Source organism: Vigna unguiculata, chromosome 1 (assembly GCF_037176805.1).
Source record: "Vigna unguiculata cultivar grain cowpea cultivar isolate G323 ecotype 2 chromosome 1, ASM3717680v1, whole genome shotgun sequence".
Classification (NCBI taxonomy): Eukaryota; Viridiplantae; Streptophyta; class Magnoliopsida; order Fabales; family Fabaceae; genus Vigna; species Vigna unguiculata.
Window position 1 is genome coordinate 40,761,993 of NC_140792.1, and position 22,447 is coordinate 40,784,439.

At 30.3% G+C, this 22,447-nt stretch overlaps 3 protein-coding genes across 3 annotated transcripts; 1 reads left to right on the forward strand and 2 right to left on the reverse strand.

Moving 5' to 3' along the window:
- Positions 1-2,316: 2,316 nt before the first annotated feature.
- On the reverse strand, positions 2,317-3,035 carry LOC114167024 (zinc finger protein ZAT11-like). Its single transcript, XM_028051967.2, has one exon. It carries the CDS (start codon positions 2,928-2,930, stop codon positions 2,463-2,465), a length of 468 nt encoding a protein of 155 aa, XP_027907768.1. The 5' UTR covers positions 2,931-3,035; the 3' UTR covers positions 2,317-2,462.
- Positions 3,036-5,320: 2,285 nt separating this feature from the next.
- On the reverse strand, positions 5,321-11,623 carry LOC114192265 (diaminopimelate epimerase family protein). The gene is made up of 9 exons (XM_028081931.2): positions 11,241-11,623; positions 10,999-11,166; positions 10,576-10,646; positions 10,237-10,294; positions 9,879-10,058; positions 9,411-9,495; positions 8,902-8,961; positions 8,712-8,785; positions 5,321-5,543 (listed from the first exon to the last, which is right to left on the reverse strand). The coding sequence occupies exons 1-9, from the start codon at positions 11,505-11,507 to the stop codon at positions 5,427-5,429; spliced, it is 1,080 nt and encodes a 359-aa protein (XP_027937732.1). The 5' UTR covers positions 11,508-11,623; the 3' UTR covers positions 5,321-5,426.
- Positions 11,624-14,242: 2,619 nt separating this feature from the next.
- Positions 14,243-16,103, forward strand: LOC146888983 (uncharacterized). Its single transcript, XM_085670848.1, has 2 exons — positions 14,243-14,263; positions 15,282-16,103. Exons 1-2 carry the CDS (start codon positions 14,243-14,245, stop codon positions 16,101-16,103), a joined length of 843 nt encoding a protein of 280 aa, XP_085526974.1.
- Positions 16,104-22,447: the final 6,344 nt, after the last annotated feature.

The window sequence follows — 22,447 nt, forward strand, 5'->3', positions numbered from 1 at the left end:
TCAAAAGAAAGCAGCTTCTGAACAACCAACTTTGTTCATGGTGATTACTATAAAATGTGTTGTTTATAAAAGAATATATATGATAAAATATGATTCAGAAGTGTGGTCTCTGTTCAAAATGTATGTGCTGTGGCCAAGTGTGCATGAATGGATTAAGAAAATTCAGTCACAAAAACAAAATTTTCTTTTATGTTTCACATTTGGTGGGTGCAGTGAAACAGTGCCTCTGCAGTTTTTTTAAATCCCTGTTCGTGTATATATATGGCAAGTCAAACTTCAAAAATGGAACAACTATCTTTTATTAGTTTGAATCAGTTTCAATTTTCAAAATATATTTATTCGATTCCAATAATATGATACAAAAACAATTTGGATCAACGGACTCCATGTTATTTAAATATGTACAATTTTAATTATTTTGAGAAACGAGTATAATTTATCAAAAAATTCGTACATAATGTTATCAATTAATAACAGTAAACATTCAACAATAAGCTTAAAACTCTATGCGGAATAATTTGTCAGAGAAAATTTTCATATCGTTAATTTAACTCGATTTCATTAAGTTTATCAATCACAAATTTGTAATACTCTCCAACTAATTATTGTTAACTTTAATTAATTTAGTTTGGGTTAGTTTTAATTAGGACAGACGACACCCCCAAAACCAACTTTAATTCTCTAATTAATTAGGTGAATTCAAACTAATGATTACCCTAGTCTTCTGAGGGGTATCATGATTAGTAGATTAAAAAATATTAATGAAATTTAATATAAAGTTAATAATTAATTTAAGTGAGAATAAATTTTGCATAAATAAAAAGTACAATATATATACTATTTGTTGTACACAAAATCAATTGTTACCGTTTACTTTTTGGTCAATAAAGATATTCTCTATATATTCATATAATATAAAGGTTTTGAAATCATCAACCACAAATATTTTAAACATGACTTTGAAATTAATAATCTCATCACCATGTTGATAATAATCTATAATTATAAATTTAATTACTCAGATGGTATCTATTTTGATAGAGGTATGTCAATTTAGTAATTGACACTTTTTCAAAAGGTAAAATACAATTAACACATTTTAAAAAAGTGTACCAGATTAACACGCATCTATCAAAGTAGGTACTATTCGAATAATTAAATCATAATTATACTAATGTAAAAAATAGATATACTATATCGACATATTCAAATTAAATTCATGATTTTTGTTAGTTAGGAAAATTATGCATCCATGAATTTTGTCTGTCCAACTTTTAAGTTTAGTTTTGTGAGTCTTGCCTTCTTGATCTTGCTTTGTTGACTTTCTCAACCTTTTTGTCACCTTTTAGACCTTGTCGATCTAATTTCTGGGCCTTCTAAATTTTTGTACACTCATATTTCTCTTGGTCGAGAAATCAACCAACACTTAGCATAATTAAATAGGAATTAGACACAAAACAAAACTTAAACGATGATTAAGTTGTGATAAGCCCCTCCTTAATTATCTAAAAGGCAAAAGCCCAATAAAAAATACTATAAATAAATAAATACCCACAATATACTCTAACAACTCAAGATCGACCACAGCTTTAAAACCGACAATCAAAATGGAAAACTGAAATTAAAGACTAATGATCGAAAAAGAAATCACAACTCATTGATTCTGTGAGTTCATTCGATAGGACTTTTTTTATTATTTCTATAAATATAAAATTTAATTTTTTTTGTAATTAAAATATTTTTAAAAGTGAAATTATGTACAAAAACAATTTCCAAAAAAAAATTACATAACTTTGTCCATCGCACTCCATAATCCAATTATGATCTATCAATATCTCAATATAAATCTAAGTATACTCATGTCTAATATTTATTAATAAAATATTTAATTTGTATGATGATAAATTTATAATTTTTTATGTTAATAACTTTAAAACATTAATTTTAATTTTAATTTTTACAACATTTAATATATTTAAAAGTTATTATATATTTTTTAATATACATATATTACGTAAAATATTTTATTATTTTTAAAATATCGACGACTATTTAAACATCCGATACATGATAGATATCTAATATTCCTACTATGTAGTTTTTCAAAAATATTTAATAAATAATTTACAACAAGGGCAGTGATGAAAAGGAAGAATCTGAAAATTGTATTCCTTTAGTATATGTAGCTGCAACAGACTCATGTGTTACACAGAAGGTTTTTATCTGTCAATGTTATGCAGCAAAAGTGCTTATCATTGGTTAGTTTGTTAGCTATCATTATCATTGTTACGTGTGTTGGACAATAGAAAAATCGTATGTGAGAAACAAATGTATATTAATAAAGAATGAATAGTCTCCAAGGAGCCTAAAAAATTCATCTACAAGAATAAACCGATGAATTTACAGAAAAAGATTGAAAGAATACATGTTAGAAAAAGCATGAGAAGGAAGATGATTAATCTCTACAGGTGTAACTCCAAGTCCAAGCACATAACCCTGGTGCTGTTGGATCTTTTGAGAACTGGGAATTTCGCAATAACTTGGTCGATAGAAGGAATAGGAACAAAGGCTTCGTTGGTGATCCCTCTGTGTTTTCTCATGTGTCCTCCCAGAGCCTGCCCCAGAGAGAATTCCTGGCCACAGATGGAACACTCGTGCATTTTGGGTTTGCTCCACAAGCTAAGACTTTTTCCCTGTTCTTTCAGTTCTTCCCCTTCAACTTTCTGCCTCTTGTGGCTTGCCCTGTGCCCTCCCAGTGCTTGAAAAGATGAGAACTTCCGGTTGCACGTCTTGCACTCAAATTCCAGAGATCCAAAACCTTTCTCTTCTGCCTTGTTACTTTCTTGGGGACAAGAGAACAGCATAAGACACTTTGCCAAATCTAAGCTCTCAGATCCTTCGCTACCACGTTGTCTCTTCAGCGCTACCATGTCGAATAAAATACGGAAAAGGTGTTGTGTGTCTCGAAAGAGTTTGTTATATGAAAGTATGAGATTATTTTTGAAGGCGGTGATGAGAAACTCTGGGACATGGTAAAGTATTTATAAGATTTGGGATTGGCAACCAACGAGTGAACCAAGTTAAGTTTTCAAACTAGAATAAAATCGACATGTTGGACTACGCTTTTGACTAGTTGTATTGTAATGACACAAACGCCATGGCGGTTACGTAGTTGCTTCGCGAATGTTGTTAAATTTGTCTTCTTTGGAATTTGAAGAGCGGAAATATGTGGTCCACGTGAGGCTTGTGCCCCACGCACAGTTCTACTTTTAAGTTTTAACTTCTCGGCCGCGTTAAGTAACGAGTGAACCGCCACGTCCCACAAAAGTTCCTCGAAACTTCGACCTGTCTTTTTCCTAACTAAACCGGAACATTCTCGGCAGTTTCTAGTGTAACGGAACTTAAACAAAAAGGGAAAGGAACTATTCCGAAAATAGATTCGGTTGAATGGTCGAAAAATCGTGTTTTTCTTTGTGTTCCCAACTAAGTTGGTAAAACCATCTGAAAGCTCGTACTATGTACGGTTTCACACGGGGATGTTTGAACTTGCAGCAGAATCCGGCATGTTGTGTGGGTAGTGAAACTTCATACCCAGTCAAATTTGGGCAGCAGATTAGTTTGTACTTTGCAACCATAGTTATCGCTCTAGCAAGTTAACAGGAAAAAAATAATACTTTATTCTCAGCTAATAGAAAATTTCATCCCTTGATTCATTCTCTATCTAGTTCTAAGTTTTTTTTTTTGGTGAACAATAGAGGCAGTTGGTAGGAATTTTCATCCAACTACCGTGAGTATGGATTCCGATGTGCGGTTTCATACTATTCCAACTACTTGTGGAGAAGGTTCAGTTCACATTTAACTAGAATAAGTTCTTAGGTTTGGAATTTTGCTTTTTGCTTGCGGATTATTATATTATGTTTTTTCGCAGACATTCAACTTTTATTCTGATGAACCCGAACAAGATTGTTCATTCCCATTTCACGAGATGATGGAATGCTTGATCATCGTTTAATCTATTTACATTCGGGAAATAGTATTTTGAAAGGTTTATCTTGCTGTAATTTCGAGTATTACAAAAACGCATAACTTTGTCTTCTTTCAAATCGTTACACTCCAATACACTATATTTTTAAAGGTTTGCATTCTTTTGAAAAGGTTTATATACTGAAACACTTTTTATAATTTCGAAGTGAATAGTAAAAGCTGTGGGTCTTGTACGCAAAAACAAGATTGAGTCTTACTTAAACTTTGTATCCGTGGTCGCTTCAGACACCTGCCATCCTTGTTTTATTTAATAATAAAAAGTAAAGGACATTCGAAACAAAAACTAAAATAAAGATCACTTAAAAATTGAGTTCTTGCAAGAAATCTCTTTAAAAATATGCTAATACTACAGACAATTTAAAATTTCTAAGATCATGAATCTTAGAACTATAAAGATATTTTTCCATCTTAAAAATATGAATCATATAAAATTCCCGCATCTTGGCAAAACTAGTAACAAGGGGTAGAGGACATGATAATTTATTATTCATATGCTGCAAACATAAGCATTTGAAAGAACAAGACATTTGTCACACTCTCACCTTGATAACAACATTGTCGCTGATTTGACAAAAAAGTTAAATTATTACATCTAAAAAAAATTAGTATAGAAATCAACTTAAAAATAAAACTTAATAGTAAAATCCTTGAAGATGATCTAGAAGTGATATTTATTTGGATTGGAGAGAATTCCACATTTGACTTGTAATTTTACTTGTAGTATACACTCGCCTTCTACCTTTCTGAAGATGACGTGCGAGCATTCTGACGAAAAATAATCCTATTGGAAGCTTCCTCACGTCAAATTCTGTGGTTAGCTTATATAATACATTTAAAAGATATTTAACAAATTTAACTAAACGAAAAAGTTCCAATAATTATACTATGTTGATTGTATCCAACTTGAAAACATTTTTTTTTTTTTCTACTCAATGGAATTGGATATCCAAGTAGATTTTGAAACAAAATTAGGTATCGTTCACACTTTGAAAACATGACCTATTGCAACAGTTAATTGAAAACAGTGAGTATCTTTTTCTCACCATGTTACATTTAAGCTATATTATCAATAAGTATAATTTATCTATCAAACAGCTACACTACGAACATCATCCCAATCTCCAACAGACCTACCCTAGAAGCACAGCAAACTAACATGTTTTACAATCTTAAAACCTGCTATCATGAAAAGGCATTAAAATCCACACAAGCCAACGCACCGTTCACCTCTTTACTTCATCATCTTGACTCATTCAACCAAATGGGAGGGAAGAGATTAAATTCGTAACTAAAACATTCAGTAAAACAAAAAGTCCGTCCCACGAGGAAGAAAGATTATTCAGCAATTCCTAACTCATCCAAGTATTACAATGGGCAACATATCAAAGAGGCAAAGATCCATAATAAACTAAATCGGCTGAGCCTGTCATATACACATGATTATCTTCCTCCCTCCAATCAATCTGAAGAGGCCCTCCAGGTAGATCAACCGTGCATATCTGTATCAAATTCACAAATTAAAAAGATTATGGCAAAATCAACGCAGTTATTTCATGGGTGAGGAAGAACTTGCCTTTTAGGCTTGTATGTGAATTTAGTCTCTACAAATAAATAAAATATAATTCCCTCTAGAACTATCCATTAAGCCTCTATTTGGATGCTGTGAAAAAAATTTGGGGAATTGGAAGAGATAAAAAGAAATAAGTGGTAAATTGGTGTCAAATGAGATTGTTTTGTTGAAGTGAAATAGAAAGGAAAGAGAGGGGAAATGAATAGAATTATGTGTTTGATTGGGGAGGAAAGAAGGAAAGTGATAATTTGTGATGAATGACAATTTTGCATTTGTCTTTCATTTTTTTTTATAAATAAGACAATTGGATTTATGATTTATGACTTAGGAGTAATCCCAAAGGTGTTTCCAAAAAAAGTACGGATAACCAATTACGTGATTAATATACATAATCAATTATATCACACCACAATCAATTATCCTGCAAAGCCAAGGGCAAATGGCTAGACATGAAGGCACAAATATGGAAACTATCTCTGGAACCGTGCTTCTACTTCAAGGATTTCCATTTCTTTGCCAATTTCTCCAGGGAAATCCCGAAAGGACAAAATCATGCTTTACCCTATGGAAGACAAATCATTTTGGTTTGTGAATGTGTTATGCAAGTAACGGATTACTCAACTAAAAGCACGGGTAATGTGGTCAATTTCACCTAGCCAGATCCATTTCCTCCTCTTTCTCATGTAACTAGCAAGGAAAACATTACATGTGGGACATCCATGTATTTCATCACAAATCATCCCAACTCACTTCGTCCAAATTCACCACTTTCCACACTAATCCATCCTTTCCTCCTCCCTTTCAACCCCAAACAAACAGTGTAAATGCTGACCCCTTTTTTTGCAACTAGACACTGTTATTGTACATTAAATACAGATGTGTTGGGAATTCATTCGACAACACTTGACAATTTTTTTATTATGGCAAAGGACAGGCGTGGTAGCTTCAGACCCAATTACTAACGTATATGTAGAAGGAATAAGAATGGCCTAAAGAAACAATTGAGTCAGGCTACATTAGTTAGTTCTTAAGAGACAGTTCGAGTTTACCTTAAAAAAGTAAAGCGGTCCGAATTTAGGAACTGAAAAATTGTTAGGTTGAGTGGGTCACACGCTCAACAAAAGTTTCCACCACCTTTCCAGAGACGTGTACCAGATAAACTAATTTCTGCAAGGGGAGCTGCCAGCAAGGCAAACTTGCTACCAAGTTTAAGGGATGGGACAAAAATTAAGAAATTCAGTTGGAGACTTGAGTTGATGGTATGGTAATTTCTTCACCAGTTCAACTTAAATATATATTTATGGTATAGCCTCAACTTCTTTGTAGATTTTCTTTTGGTGCACCAACCAATGGTTATTCCATATTGCTACTGGAAGCTTCAATGCATTCATTTGAATCTATCATTTCTGTTAATGTTATACTTCACAAAGCTATATGATGGAAAGTGTTTCATGAGAAACACTCAGAGTGAGGGTGATATCTTCAATATCCAAGTTGGAGCTGACACCAGAAGCTAACTTTCAATCTGTTCCTGTTCTTTAATATTCATTCCTTTTCAATATTGTAACTGAAATAGATATTATTCTTTTTCCAAGTAAACTGGCAGCCATATAGGATGATTGTACGTAAGGTTTATCTCAGACAAAAGGCCTTGAGGAGGTTTGTGATCTTGATCATAGCAGAACTGAACGTCATGGGGCACCAACCATAAGTGGCTTGTCAATTGTTGAATGGGGACCACAACATGGCCATTGTCGATTGGTGATATGCCAACTTCCTGCCTATCCATGTTAAGTGCAGGAGGAGAGATGGTATGAGTTTGAGTAAGGACATCTGGAAGATTTAGGAGACAATTTCACTGCTAATCGCCTACACATCCTGACATCTCAGAAATACACTAGAGGTTCAACATCTGAAGCTACATGATTAGACGCCTTGCCACCTTTGCCAGAAAACCTTTATGCACCACTATCATCAATAACTGAGAACCTTAAGCAAGCTGAATTTTGATACTGAAAACCTTGCCGCACTAGAAAGCTGTGAGGAAGATGGTGGTGATGGGTAAAGGATAGTAGTAAAGAGCATAGTGCCTAATCGGTAGTAGCAAAGGGAAGTGGCCACGCCAAAAAATAAGAGCATATAGCACAACCTCTATTCTAATATAATACACACAGGTATATTAAAAAAAATAATTAACAGTACGTATATATATAACAATAGAGCAAAAAACTACAAAATTGGGCACTAGTCATCATTAATAATACAACTCATGATATTAAATACCCAAACAAAATATAAACTGGATAGAAATAGTAGTCAAGGGAACAAAGGACTAAGCCTCTAAAGCCCAAAGAAACTAAAGTATAAGATAATAAAAAACACATAATATTCTAATAGGAACCTTCATTCTCTTCAAGATTCATCTCACTGTCGTAGTCAAGAATACAAAAAAACAAATGAAGTCGAGGGAAAAAAACAGTTTTTGGCTGCTGCCAGCAAGAAAGAAAAGAAAGGAAAATGAGAACAAAGGAACACAAAGAGAAAAAGAGTATAGGCAGCAGTGGAAAGGAAAATACAAAGCATATAAAAGAGGGAAATCAGAATTCAGAGAAAAGATGACAAAAACTTCAAAGGAAAAGAAAAAGGGACCTAAAAAAACAAGAGGTTGCCGTCAACAGAGTGGTCTGGCTGCCAGAAAAGGTTGCCTTTGTCAGAGAAGAACAAAGGTCACCAGACAAGAAGAATTGTCTGTGGGTTCAAGAGAGAAGGGTGAACAAGGTTAGGGAAGAAATAGAAGAGCTTCTCTTCAAAGGCTAACCTAAACAACATTAAAATCCTAAAATACCCTCTCTAATAATTAAAGATTGAGATTATTTGGGGGCTCAAATGTGCACAGCCACCCTGTTACACCACTATTATGACTCAAACAGCAACACAGAAATGCAGCACAACAGCATTTGCACAATACCAGACTGGAACACCACCATGTTCCATTGCTATACAGCCACTTCGGCCTTATTGACTCCTTCAATTATGAAATTTTTTTAATGAAAAATAAATAGTTTTCATATTGTTACAATTATAGTAGCAAGCTTACCCTCTCAGCATGACCCTCAAGAACGGCTGCAACAACAGTAGCACAAGCTCCAGTTCCACAGGCTAGGGTTGCTCCTGCACGACAAAACATGAACTCATAAAATTTTGAGGCCCCTAGTTCTTACCCTGACAATTGTACAAACAATGGTAATACTAATCTGATACAATATGGCTATTTAGAATATTCTAACCTGCGCCCCGCTCCCAAACACGCATTTTCAGGTGAGACTTAGACAATACTTGCACAAACTCTGCACATTAAATAAGAAATCATATAATTAGTGAGATATACGACAAATGTATTGGTGTGATGATATTTAATTTGAGTCATGCATAAGGAATCAAAACAGCAAGGGAGAAATATGCTGAAAAATAAAGCAAGATATAATTGCAAAATATTATATGCTGTACAAAATGTCCCCAACCTAAGCTACTAATACAGTCCGACCAAGTCCTGGAAAAAACACCAACAATATCATGATACCAAACATTAAAGCAAGAACAATTGAATGTCACTAAATCAGTAACCACCATCTGCCAAACTGTGCATTTAGCCTACCATCAAAGCTATATTGCTCAAGGAAGAAAAATAAATAAAAAACCCCAACTGGAAGAAATTAAAAAAAAAAAAAGTGCTGGGGTCAGCATAGGTAAGAAAGTTAACAAGCATAGTCCAATCATAGAAATAGAAAAATCTTGCCTGTGTTAGTTCGTGCTGGGAACACCTCATGATGTTCGAATTTGGGGCCAATTTCTGCTAGCTTCAATTCATCAACAAGCAAATTCTGTTGCAACAAGGATTAAAAGAAACATGGTATAAGCAGCAAAGGCAGAAAAATATTAATCTATGTAAAGCTGTAGCACAATAGATGAAAGTTGACATCTTAACTTTCAAGATGCTATCAAAAAATATTTATTGACCTTAAAAATTATATTTCAAAGGAGCTATGTTTCTTTTTATACAATTGGTTCCAAATTCAATTGTATGCAAGAATATCCATTCATTTGTATATATATAACATCATTTTATCGATCCCATAGATTAATGTCTTGTCTTCCTACTATTCCACAATATTCATACTTTTGAATAGATCTAGTATGCACTGTGTAATACATTATAAAAGGAAATCATACGTATGAAATATCTACTGTATATCAAAATAAAAACCTGGCTTCCTTCTCTACTGAAAGTTACACAGTGTGGATTTCCCATGCTAACACAGGTCACATGCCATATAACTCCATCCACGACAAGCTCTGATTTAACAACAGCATCATCCTTGTTTGCAGGTAATTTAGTAGGCACATCTGAGGCTTTAAGAACCGGTTCCCCCATGTCAACTCTTACCTGAAACAGTTAGTATTCTCTATCAATCTTGAGAAAGAGAACCAATATCAGATAAGAGACAAGAATATTCTTCCTAACGTTTAACCAATTAAGGCATCTTAGGATCTGCATGAGCCAATGCCTTAAAACAATATCACATATCAATAAGTAAATTGCAAATATTTGCAACATAACGTACATTTCCATCATCTAAGACTTCAGGTATAATAAGACCAGCACCAGTATGAACGGTAAAACTGCAAAGTAAGAAAATACATTATTACTGTCAGATGAAATTTCATTAAGCCCATTAATCCATAACTATATAATGATAATGACCGAGGTGGCAGCTAAACCATCATAAAAATAATCATCATCATCAAATTTATTAAATTAATTTTCAATATTATCTGACAAAAAAAAAAACCCAGAAGAACACGGTCTCACAACTCACAAGACAAAAAAAGTCAGACGCTGAAGCGACAGAAAAGAGCAATTAGGAAACATAACAGAAAAGTTATAGAAAGAACAACCGTACCTATGGCTTCCTTGTAAATTCTCAAGCTGAGAAACAAATTTGGCAAAGCATCGCACTCCATTGCCACACATCTATGGATATGAGCGTCACTCAGATTAGTGACAGCAAACTTGTCAGTGATAAAAAGGCTAAGATTCTATAATTTTCTAAGTTTGTGAGTAATAAATTTCTACATAATTATCTACATGGAAAAAAAAAACAAAGTAAAATGGATTGGTTAACTCTGCTAAGTTAAAATCAACTTAAGTACTTTTTTAAGCATTTCACTTTTTGGAAAAGTTAAATGAGAATGCTTCTAAGTTGATTATAAATTATGAGAAAAATTCAATGTATTTAACTTTCTTATTTTCTACTGCAATTCAATTCAGGCCAAACCCCATCAAACAAAAGCAGACACGAACTAGGCTTGGTAAAAAGAATTACCTCAGGCTCACTACCATCAGAGTTAAAAATTCTCATGGTATAATCAGTGCCATTGATGCCAGGCAATACAAAGATAACTCCGTCAGCTCCAACGCCGAAGTTCCGATCACACAGTTGCACCGCTTTCTCTGCAGTGACCCTGGGCTCGGTCGAGTCTCTATTGTCAATCTATTCAAAACGACGCGTCAAAAACCAAACCGTTATTAATTTGATAAAGGGAAAGCGAAGGGGAATGGACTCACCAAAATGAAGTCGTTTCCGAGGCCGTGGTACTTGGCGAAATGGAGAAAGCCGGTTTGTAGGCGGTTGAGGAAGGAAGCGGAGGGGCTTTTGACGGGGGCGTCGGTGCTCATGGAGGAGGCGACAAGGCGGGAATTAGGGTATTTGAAAGTGCGTCGCGGTATGGGCAAAGTGGATCGGGGAGAGTGGGGGAAGAGATTATTGAGGGAGGCGAGAGTGCGGCGCGTGGGGGATGTGAGAGGAACGGAAATGGTGGCTGTTATGGCCATTCTGCAGCTTCGAATGGCGGTGGATACTTCAATCTGCCACTGTCACCGTCTGGGTTTGACTCTATCGCACACAGTGAAGCGTTAAGGGCTTCCGTTCCGGTACACAATCTCGGCCGTTAAATAGTTGGGTTGATGTGCTTTTTCTTTCTCAGATTTTGCTGGTTCATGGGAAGAAAATTTACTTAAAAAATAAGGGTTAATTATGATATTACTTTCTAAAGTTTAGTTAAAAATTGAAATTAGTTTCTTGTCAAAATTTTGATAAATTTTAATTTTAAATTTTAAGAATGAATGAGTATAGTGTTTTTAATATGTTAATTTCTTTTAACATGTGAAATGTGTTTTATATTAATATTGGAGTTGTTTATGTGACACATTTTCGACTTAATATTAAATACGTTCGAAACCTAACAAAAAATTAACAAAATTAGATTAAAAGGACTATATTCATTTATTTTTAAAATTTAGGGACCAAAATCTATCAAAATTTTGATCAGAAACAAATTCTAATTTTAGGTCAAAGTTTAAGGACTAAATACATACTTAATCTAAAAATTAATTGTTAAAATTTGTGATAAGTAAAATATATAAAAAAAATAGAGGAACTTATAGTTTATGATTATATTTTTAACTATCGTTTTTAATTTGATCAATATTACTATAATTTAATAATCTATAAAGTATACCTCCGTTATTGGAGAGGGACTTGTGGCATGTTTCTTCAAGTTCAAGAACGAAATATATTTAATTGATTTAGATTAACTTAAATGTTGATATTGATATTATTTGTCAAATTTCTAAAAAATTTATTTAACATTTGTAATTATCGGAGCATGATTTATAGCAAGTTTAGTTTATAGTTTAGAATTTCTAAATAGAATCTATGTTTAACACATTTAAGGTTTATCATTAGATGAAAAATAAATAAATAAATAAACCATCTAAACTTTTATGTTAATGTAATAACTAATTGGTATAAGGATACAAGTCCAAATTCACAACCACAAAGAAACAAAAAAAAAGACAGTAAAAAGAGTGATGATGCGTGTATAGTAAGTATACTTTTGTGTCATGAAATGAATACTATAAAGTCACCACCAAACCCAAATACGTAAAACAAGGCACGTACACAATTAATCTGGCACTATCTATTCCCCACTTGACACAAGTGTTTAGCCTCATTTGGCATTTTATGGCCAAATTTAACGTGATGACAAATAATTGATAACGTTTTAAGTGTTAGTATTATTGATATAGATATCATGTACAAACTTTAATAACTAAATTGACAATTCTTTTTACTTAAAATTTTTTTTTTCTCTTAACTTTAAAAATGAATAGAAATAGTCATTTTGATCCAATTTGTTTAATATTTTTGACAATGTCAAATATGTTTTATGTTAACATTTGAGTTGACACACTATCACTTCAATGTTAAATCATCGAACAGAAACAAATTCTAATTTTGTGTCAAGTTAAGAGAATAAAAATATATTTTATTTTTTTATTAATTATAACTCTTCGATTCGATCCATCCATTTATTTAGCCAGAACAACTATTTCACATTACATCAACTCATTACACCATTTGAATTTTCCAAAAGAATGTCACACTAAAACCTATAAAATAAATACTTTATCAAAAGTAACACTCACATCTCGCTATTTTTACCATAGAACCCTAGATAAAAATAATTGACTTTATATGTGATGTGTGTGTGAAAATCTCAAAATTTTAAAAATTAAAAAATAAATAAAACTACAAAATTGTGAGGAAACAAATATGTAAGTAGATTCTAAATATGTTAGAACATCATTATAAACTTGGATATATAAGCTCAATCCAAAGCCCATCAATTATTTATCGGATGAAAATATATAACTACATTCACCCCTGCCTCTAAGTATAGTGTCTAATCTTTCAAAATAAAATATAAAAAAAGTTGTTATATTTTTTCTTTTTATTCACAACTATTTTACAATAAAATGACTAAATTAAATGATATTTCGAAAAATCAAGAATTAAACTCAAAATTAGTAAAATCAATAACCAAAACAACTTATCGTCGTGATTAGACGTTAAAGTTTATAAACGAACTTAAAAAAAAAGTGAAACTAAAAATAGATTACGCACTCAATCGATTCAGTTAAACTAAGTCACAATTGCCAGCTACAATGTGCTAGACCGCTACGGGTAGTTATAGTCAACTCCATTCGTTACAAAACAATAAATGGTCTGAAAACAGAAACCTAAACAACTGAAACATGGTTGACATAAGAACCAATTTTCATTCTTCAGTAAATAGTTACATCTTGTTATAACCAACAACGTTATACAAAATCCAACCGAAGGTTAAACTCACATACATGTTTGGTTGTTTAGTATAATACACAAAGCAAAACTGTAGTTCATCTGTCAAACCCTAATTATGAATTGGCCAAATAATGACTCAAGAATACTTAGGCCCTAAAATAGACTACAATCAATTAACAAGGAAAAGAAGAGGATATCAATGATATATTGGGAACCAACATCCCTATAATCACGGGATAGTTTTTTTACTCAATAACTGTTGAATTATAATATAAAAAATCAAGTTTCTGTTTTTTTTTTTACCAAAATCATATATCTATCCATTTCAACATACATAAAGCAGCTTGTGTTGAACCACAAAAGTAGCATTTCATATTTCAGATTGTATACGTGAATTGTTCGTAGCCAGAGAAACATGAATATGATTTCTTCTGAGAACGAGGTAAATGATTCTCCTATATAACTTACTTTGAATTGCACTTCAATATTTTCAATCGTCTTCCAATTATTAATTTTTTTGTTTACATTATTGGATGGATCCTTACCTTTTAGGGACATATCATAGTCTAGATCCTATGTTGAATTAAGCTAAAACGTTGTTCACAAAATGAAACTTTAGCTGGTATTTATGACGGTAACAAATCGTACCAATAAGATTTACTTAACATCCAAAAATAACTCATTTTGCTAGGACTAACGTAGTTTAGGGAACACAATAATGTATGTTCACAATATTGTCAAAAGATATAATTAAAAAACAGAAAGTCCTTTGAAAAGTTGAATTACCATTGCTTTACCTTTTTGGAGTTGAACGGTTACTTTTGAATCCCTTGCCAAAAACCTTTTAACATTGCTAAAAGATTACTAGAAACACATAATAAAAAGACTCAAATTCGATTCAAATAAGGGATTAATAACTTTTTTGTTTTTATCTTATTTAGAACTAAAGACACTTAAATTTTTAATAATTTTTTTTCGAAAGTAAATTTCTTTCACATTAGTATTCCATTTTCGGAGAGAAATATTTTTAATTGTAAGTTTCTCGATATATACCTTCTTACTCATAACTAGTCATCTGAACAAACCTCATATCACAGATGACTCACTTTTAATCTAAAATTTTAAGACAATAAATTTATATGTATTCATCCTTATATGATACTTAACTTTCTTATTTCTACTTAACATGAAACTTTTACATACACTTAAATTCACAACCGTTATTTACCCTAGCTAACGAATTTATAAGTGAGGAGTAGATACGAGTTGGTTTGTAAACTATATCAACCATGCCGAAAGACAAAGGCATTTTGTCTTCACATTTTGAACAATCCTTGTAGTAATAACATGCTTCAATCATTGAGTTACAATATAATACTGAAAACATTATTGTTTTTGGCATTTTGTTAGTAGTGTATTGTAATATGAACTCTCAGTTTCGCACTGTCTTGTATTGACAGAGCATTAAGGAGGTTAAGCATAGGCTTCTCTGCACCAAGCTTGAACTGGTAGCAGCAAAAATGGAAGCTAATGCTAACATCAAGAAATATGAGGAGACGGTTAAACACTTGTACAAGTTGTTAAAGAAAGTTTGCCAAGAAAGAGATGAAGCAAGAGACCAGCTTCAATTGCTGATAAGGAATTTACAAGCATCAACCCCAGTTGAGACAGTAAGTAATATTGCACAGGTTGATCAATCATGCCTCCAAAACAAAACAAAGCCATCATTGAACAACACCAAGGTATCATATTCAAGCTCCAAAGTCTTATCAGATCATTCATGTGACTTATCCTTGTCAAATCTCCGGTCAGAAGAGAAACATCTCTCCACGAGTTTAATGTCTCAAACAAGAATAGTTGAACCAGACAACTTAACCTTATCAAACAACATGGAAACAGACATGGTTGATAACCCAGTTTGTGGGAAACCCTTACCTCAAAAAGGTAGATTATTGCAAAGTGTTACAAAAGCAGGACCTTTGCTTCACACACTTCTGGTTGATCCAGTTCCACATTGGAAAAACCCTCCCACTTTGTGTTCCCTTACTCTTCCACTCGGTACCTACAAAGATGATGATAAGACAGATGTTAACCCAAATGGATTCATTCCAACTTCTTTGAGTTTGGCATTTCCAGGGAGTTCTCATGGACCTTCTCAGACATCTTCTGCATCAAATTTTGGGTTATCAATGAAGTATGAAATGGTGTCATCATGTGTGGATATGGATTCCAATATGATGCACAATCATGCATTAACTGGAAAAAAGAGAAAGCTTTTGTGAGGATTACAATTGTACTGTTTTGAGCTTTAGTAAAGTGTTGCTAGATAAACGAAGTTAGTACATAGAAAGGAGACTTTTGAATGAGAGTAATGAGCATGAACAAGTAATTCATGCAATTGCTCCTTTCTTGTATTCTCCTTACTTAGGTTATAATCAAATTCAGCATATGTGCTTGCTCTCATATATTATGTTAAATTTATTCTCTAAATTTTGTTTTGCATTTTTTAAACTTATCTAAAATATGAATGTGTGTATATTTGTGTGTCCAATTTGATTTGTAGTTTGAGTCATCATCATATGTTAAAATTCAATATATTAATTGATTTTATTAAGTATAATATTTAATGAAGAATCAGGCTAAGTGTTTTTTCAAATTAGTGCTTTATTCATAACATGCATTTCTTAAATTTAAACTCGATTTCATTGGAATGTATGACATATATGTAGGTGAAGTTAGTAGTTTACTTTATCTTCAATACATCCCATAGTCTTTATATAACTTTTTTCTTTCTAAGATCACGCGTTTAAAAAAATATATATATCCCCCTAAGATATAGATTTCTATATGAAAAAAAATAAATTTTGGTTGGTAACATAGTTCATGCAACCATCCTCTTGGCTTTCGTAATTGTCGAAAAGAGCAAAGGTCTTTGTTGATGTCGTTTCTAACTTAAGAGACCTAAAAAATATATTTTTTACAAAAAGGAAAAAACACGGAATAATGTATTTGATATATGACAGTGAAATTTTGTCTAAACTTTTTACTTCTTTTAAAATCGCAAGTTTTATAGTTGATTAAATCCAATTGTCGCTTAGGTTGGAAATTACCGTGAGATTTTGAAAATTTATTTACATTAAAATAACTTAAATAGATTATATATTGTCTTTACTTTCATTGAATTGTTTATGATTTGATTTATTGTATTTACTTTCATTGAATTGTTTGTGATTTGAGTTATGCTTAATGATGATTTGATCACTCATTTAATTAACTGGTTTGGATTGAGTTGGGAAACTGGTATCAAATTATGGTCCAATCAAGTCATTCACTACTAAAATTTTCATATTACATTGGATTTTTCTTGCAAATTTATTAAAAAATATTTGCAAGAAAAGACTTTTTTCTGCTATTTTTTCTAATAGTCTTAATTGGCAAATAATTCCTTCGTGGGTAATTATTTTCTATAAAATTATAAAATTTGTAATTATTTCCTACAAAATTTGTTGTGAAAAATGTTTTATACAAAATATTTTGCAAAAAAATTGGCAGCAATTTCCTGCAAAATTTTTTTCATAACAAAATTTATAAGTATTTCCTACGAAAAAAAATTAAAATAAAATTGGCAGGAAATATGAGTTTTATTAGTAGTGATCGGACTTATACTAGTGCTTTTGTGCTACCTAGAGCGGATGTTGGATGAAAGAGTCTTACACATTAAAACAATGATTCATTCTACAGGAGTTGAGAAATCACACTGAGTTTGAAGTCCTTAGGTTTTACTGATTCAGGGATGAACCTAAATCTATAAAGAAAGAGTACACCCAGGACATAGAATGATTTGCATAATAAGCAAACAAAATGGTAGTAGTGTAGTAGAAGAAGATGAAATCAATTCATAACCTATACTCCACTCAATCTATATAATTATTATTATCTATATTTACTTGCACTCTTTATCACAATCCAAAAAAAAAACTAAAAACTAATTATTAATATACTTGATAAATTCATGTGGATACAATAATCCACATTCGATTGTTCTACAACTGACTTGATACACTTGTCAATAGGTCACACAATTGGATATCTCTTTTAAAACTTGATTATGTGTCATGTTGAGGCTTTTAGGGCTTAAGCCCAAGAGACTAAAAGATGTTTGGGCTTTTGTGACTCAAGTCCAATGATCAAAAAATAAAAGTTGTTGTAGCTTTTGTGGCTCAAGCCGTAATGTTATAAAATTATTTGTGGCTTTTGTTGCTTAAGCCCAATGGACAAAAAGTTTGTGGCTTTTGTGGCTCAAGCCCAATGTGCAAAAATTGTTGTAGCTTTTACTACTCAAGCTTAATGGACTAAATTCTCAACTAAAGTTTACCCATCACATATATTTATTAATTCTCAACATTCCTTTTTGAACATTGTATTTGTTGGTTAATTATATGACTCTAGTTACTTAGTTTTGTTTTCTCTCACTAATTAGTATCCTCTATTTAAGATGTTGACTAAGACATCTCATATATGGAGGATTTTATATATTAGAGGAGTTAAGGTTCCACTCACTGCAACATCTAGTATATATATTAAGGGTGGACATGGATTGGATTTTTCAAATTCCAATTTATATCCAATATAAATCTAATAAAATGCATTTGACATATAATTCATATCTATTTTTACTAGATCAACTAGATTTGGATTTTTTTTCTAATCAAATTTAAACTGAATTTGATTTAGGTTGAACTCACTTTGCCCATTAGATTAAATCTAGAGAGATAAATCTAATATATTTGACTATTAGGTCTATTAGATATGGGTATGACCAAATAAATAATTTTTTAATTTTTTTCTCAATTTATAAAAAGTAAGTAATTGTAAGTTTTTAAATATACTTTTGTTTGAATTTTAGAACATATTTTAATTTACACATTTAATTAAAAGTAATTAACTCATTGTTATAAGGTACTAATACTTTAATTTAAGATAGATGTTGTCAGTGACAGGTCTTGATAAAAAGTTCTGAAGGGGCCAAAATAATATACTCAAAAATTATATATTTAATCATTGTCACTAATATAACAAAAGTATATATAATATTGTATTGAGATTTTCATGTATATTGTTCCTTTTAAAAATTATAGTTTTGAAGTTCTATTTGATATGAAACCTATTTTAAATAAGTTTTTCTAATTTCATATTTTTTTCTTAGATATTAGATATTCTAAAATTAATATGAAACTTCCTACCTATATTTCCTTTAATTTTAAGAAAGAGTTATCTAATTCAACAACTGAATGCATAGTATCATCGATGAAAATAAGTGAAAAAGTAAATTTGTATTGTTTTCAAATTCACGGGTATCTTTCCTTTTATCACTTAAAAAATGAATCTATTATTTTATTCTTCATCAATATACCCTTTTTTTAAAAAATAAAACTAAAAAATAATTTATCAAAATCTAATAAAAAATTGAGAGACGTAATTATTAATATATATATATATATATATATATTAATTAAGTCACAAATAATAAATGGTTATGAAAAAAGATATAGTACATAACTTCTCTTTCTTCATAACAAAATAAATATACACAAAACTCATAAGAGAAAAAAAATAATAAATATCAAACTAATATTTCATTATCAAGAGATAAAATAGAGTTACATTTTTTATCTTAGAGGAGGAAAGAGAATTGATGAGGAATGAGAGGGAGGATAATAAATTGGGATGACAAAAGTACCTGTGTCCGCGGATAAAATTCGCGGTTGATAGTAAGTACTCACGGGTAGCGAGTATTTTAATACCCGCTTATAAACGGGTCAGGTGTGGGTATCATATTATCCGTACTCGCGGGTACCCGTTATCCGCAAAAAATTAAAATTTTATTTTATTTTATTAAGTTAAATTTAATTAAAATTAAAATTAAAATTAATAGTATATTTTATTATGGCAAATTTAATTATAATTATAATTATAATTATATTTTATTTTATTTTATTTTATTTTTATAATTTTATATTAAAAAATTTATAAAATTTTTTAAATATTTGCGAGTATCGGATATCCACGAGTACCCGCAGATTTTAAAAATATTCGCAAATATTTTTTAAGTAGATACCCGACAAATAAACGAACAGGTAGAGGACAGATTTTTTTTTTGTGGGTCGGGTTGTGGGTAGGCACTATTCGTGCCCGACTCGACCCGCTGTCATCTCTAATAATAAATTTGTGTTTAACTTTTTTTTTGTAAATAAAAAATAAAAGAAGATATGTAAGAGCAAAAACACTAAATGAATACATACAATAAATACAATATGTGAAACTTAAAATGAAAGAGAAAAAAAAATATCTCAATAAATTATATTATTCTTTATTATATTTAATTTTATATTTTATTATTTATTAATATTAAATATTATATTCTATAATAAAATAAAAATTAATACAAAATTAAATAAAAGATTAAAACATTTTGGGGGGCATGGCCCACTAAGCACCTTCTCAGGTCCGCCCATGAATGTTGTAAAGTGCTAATTCTTTCTTTATGAATTCTGATCCAAATTTAATTTCAAAAGGTATTTTTTAAAATTTTTTCCGTAATTTTTCATAATAAATTATTAATAAGATTATGTTATTGTAACTAGTTTATTTTATAAGATATTCAATTTAAATCTATTTTATTTTTAATTAAATATGTTTTAGTTCTTTAATTTTTATCGAATTTTGAAATTAGTTTATTTTAAAAATTTGGACCAATTTAGTCATTCATCTTTCAAAATATGTGAATTTAGTCCTTTTAATTAAATTTTGTTAGATTTATTTAATGTTTCGTACACATTTCAAGATTGTATCTGAATTGTTTATATTCTTTAACACATTTTTACTTTAATGTTAACAAAATTTGATTAAAATAATTAAATTTACGTTTTTTGAAAAATAAATTATTAAATTAGTCAAAATTTTAAAATGAACTAATTTTAAAATTCAATGGAAGTTAAAAAATAAAAAATATATTTAATTATTTTATTTTTTATTTTTCATATCTCAGCTAATTCCAAAAACTTAGTAATCAATGTGTTTGATTTGACTTTACCTATTAAATCTGTTGCTAGAGATGTATAGGGTCAACTAATGCATTGAATTAACTTGGTTAACGTCTTAGCTTGAACAACGTAACTCACATGTGTCTGGGGGTCCCAAAAGTAATTTTGTGAAGTATATAATGCATGAAAGATGAATTACGTGTTTAATTATAATGAAAAAAACTTATTATATTTTTAGAATATGAAAAACACAGAAAGCAATTACTATATGTAACAAAAATTAAGGTACTATAAATTTTTATTAGAATGTGTTTTTTATATTTAATTGAAGCTTATTATACTGTGTATTAAAAAAAATTACAAGCACTTATACGAGAGAGAAAGACAAAAAAAATAAAGGAAAATTAATTTGTACAAAAAATTATGTCGAAAAGTTATTTTGTATTATAATTTAATTTCAGTATTTTTTTTATTCTCCATTTGAACAAAAAAAGAGAGATTTTTTCTGTAGTGCAACAATTATTTTTCATATTGAGTAATTAATATTTATCGGTATATTTTAAAAATACGACGAAATAACAGTAAAAAAAAAATCTAAACTCGCTTAATTCACCACGTTTTTTCAGATTCCTTTTCCTGTTCCGTTTATTCTTTCAACTGTGGTGATGGAGAGAGTGAATAATTGTTGCCGACATGCATTGAACTCTGAAGGTGTTTCAATGGTGGAATGGTGTCAGGTACAAATTCCATATCCAGAGGAGGTGGATCACTCATTAGCGGTGAAGATGTAAGTATCTTCAAAGTGTTATCGTAAAATAATAAAATAAATGTATAAACAAAGAACGAATAAAATAAATTAATACATATAAAAATTATCATTTCATTGTCGACATCTAATAAAATAAATACTGTAAATAGTTTCATGGTTAAAATAATTCCTGTTGTTTAAGAATATAAAAGTAATACGAAATAATAACATTTTTTGTTAGATAAATTTTGAATCACTTTTAGATTATCTTAAAGAATATAATTTAATTTTATAAAATCGTTTTATAAAAAGTATGAAATTAATTACATTTATATGGCTATATATAACGAATTATGGATATATAATTTATAATAGAAGTAGTTTCTTTGCTATGCACATAGTTTATTTTAAATCTATAAAACAAAATGTATAATCAAAAATCTGATATGAAATTAGAAAAATAATATAAAGTAAGAGAACGAAGTAAGTAGCAAAAAATAATTTTATACAAAGTAAAAAATAACTATCATATTACTTACAATTTAACTTATAAAGGTTTGGAATATTTCATTACTTAACTTTTTGTATTAAACTACAATTGTAATAAAAAAATATAATAAATTAAGTTATAATTTAAAAATTTGGTATTTTTAGTTGAATCTTTATTAAATTTTAATGTTTATGGTGTATTTAAAATTTCTATATTTAATTTTTAAAATGGTATCCGATGCTTAACTTTTTCAGTAATTTGAATTATATGACTCCTTTTTCTTCATTATCTTATATTTTGTTTCAGTGTATTAATAAATGTAATTTTTTTTTATATCAATATAAA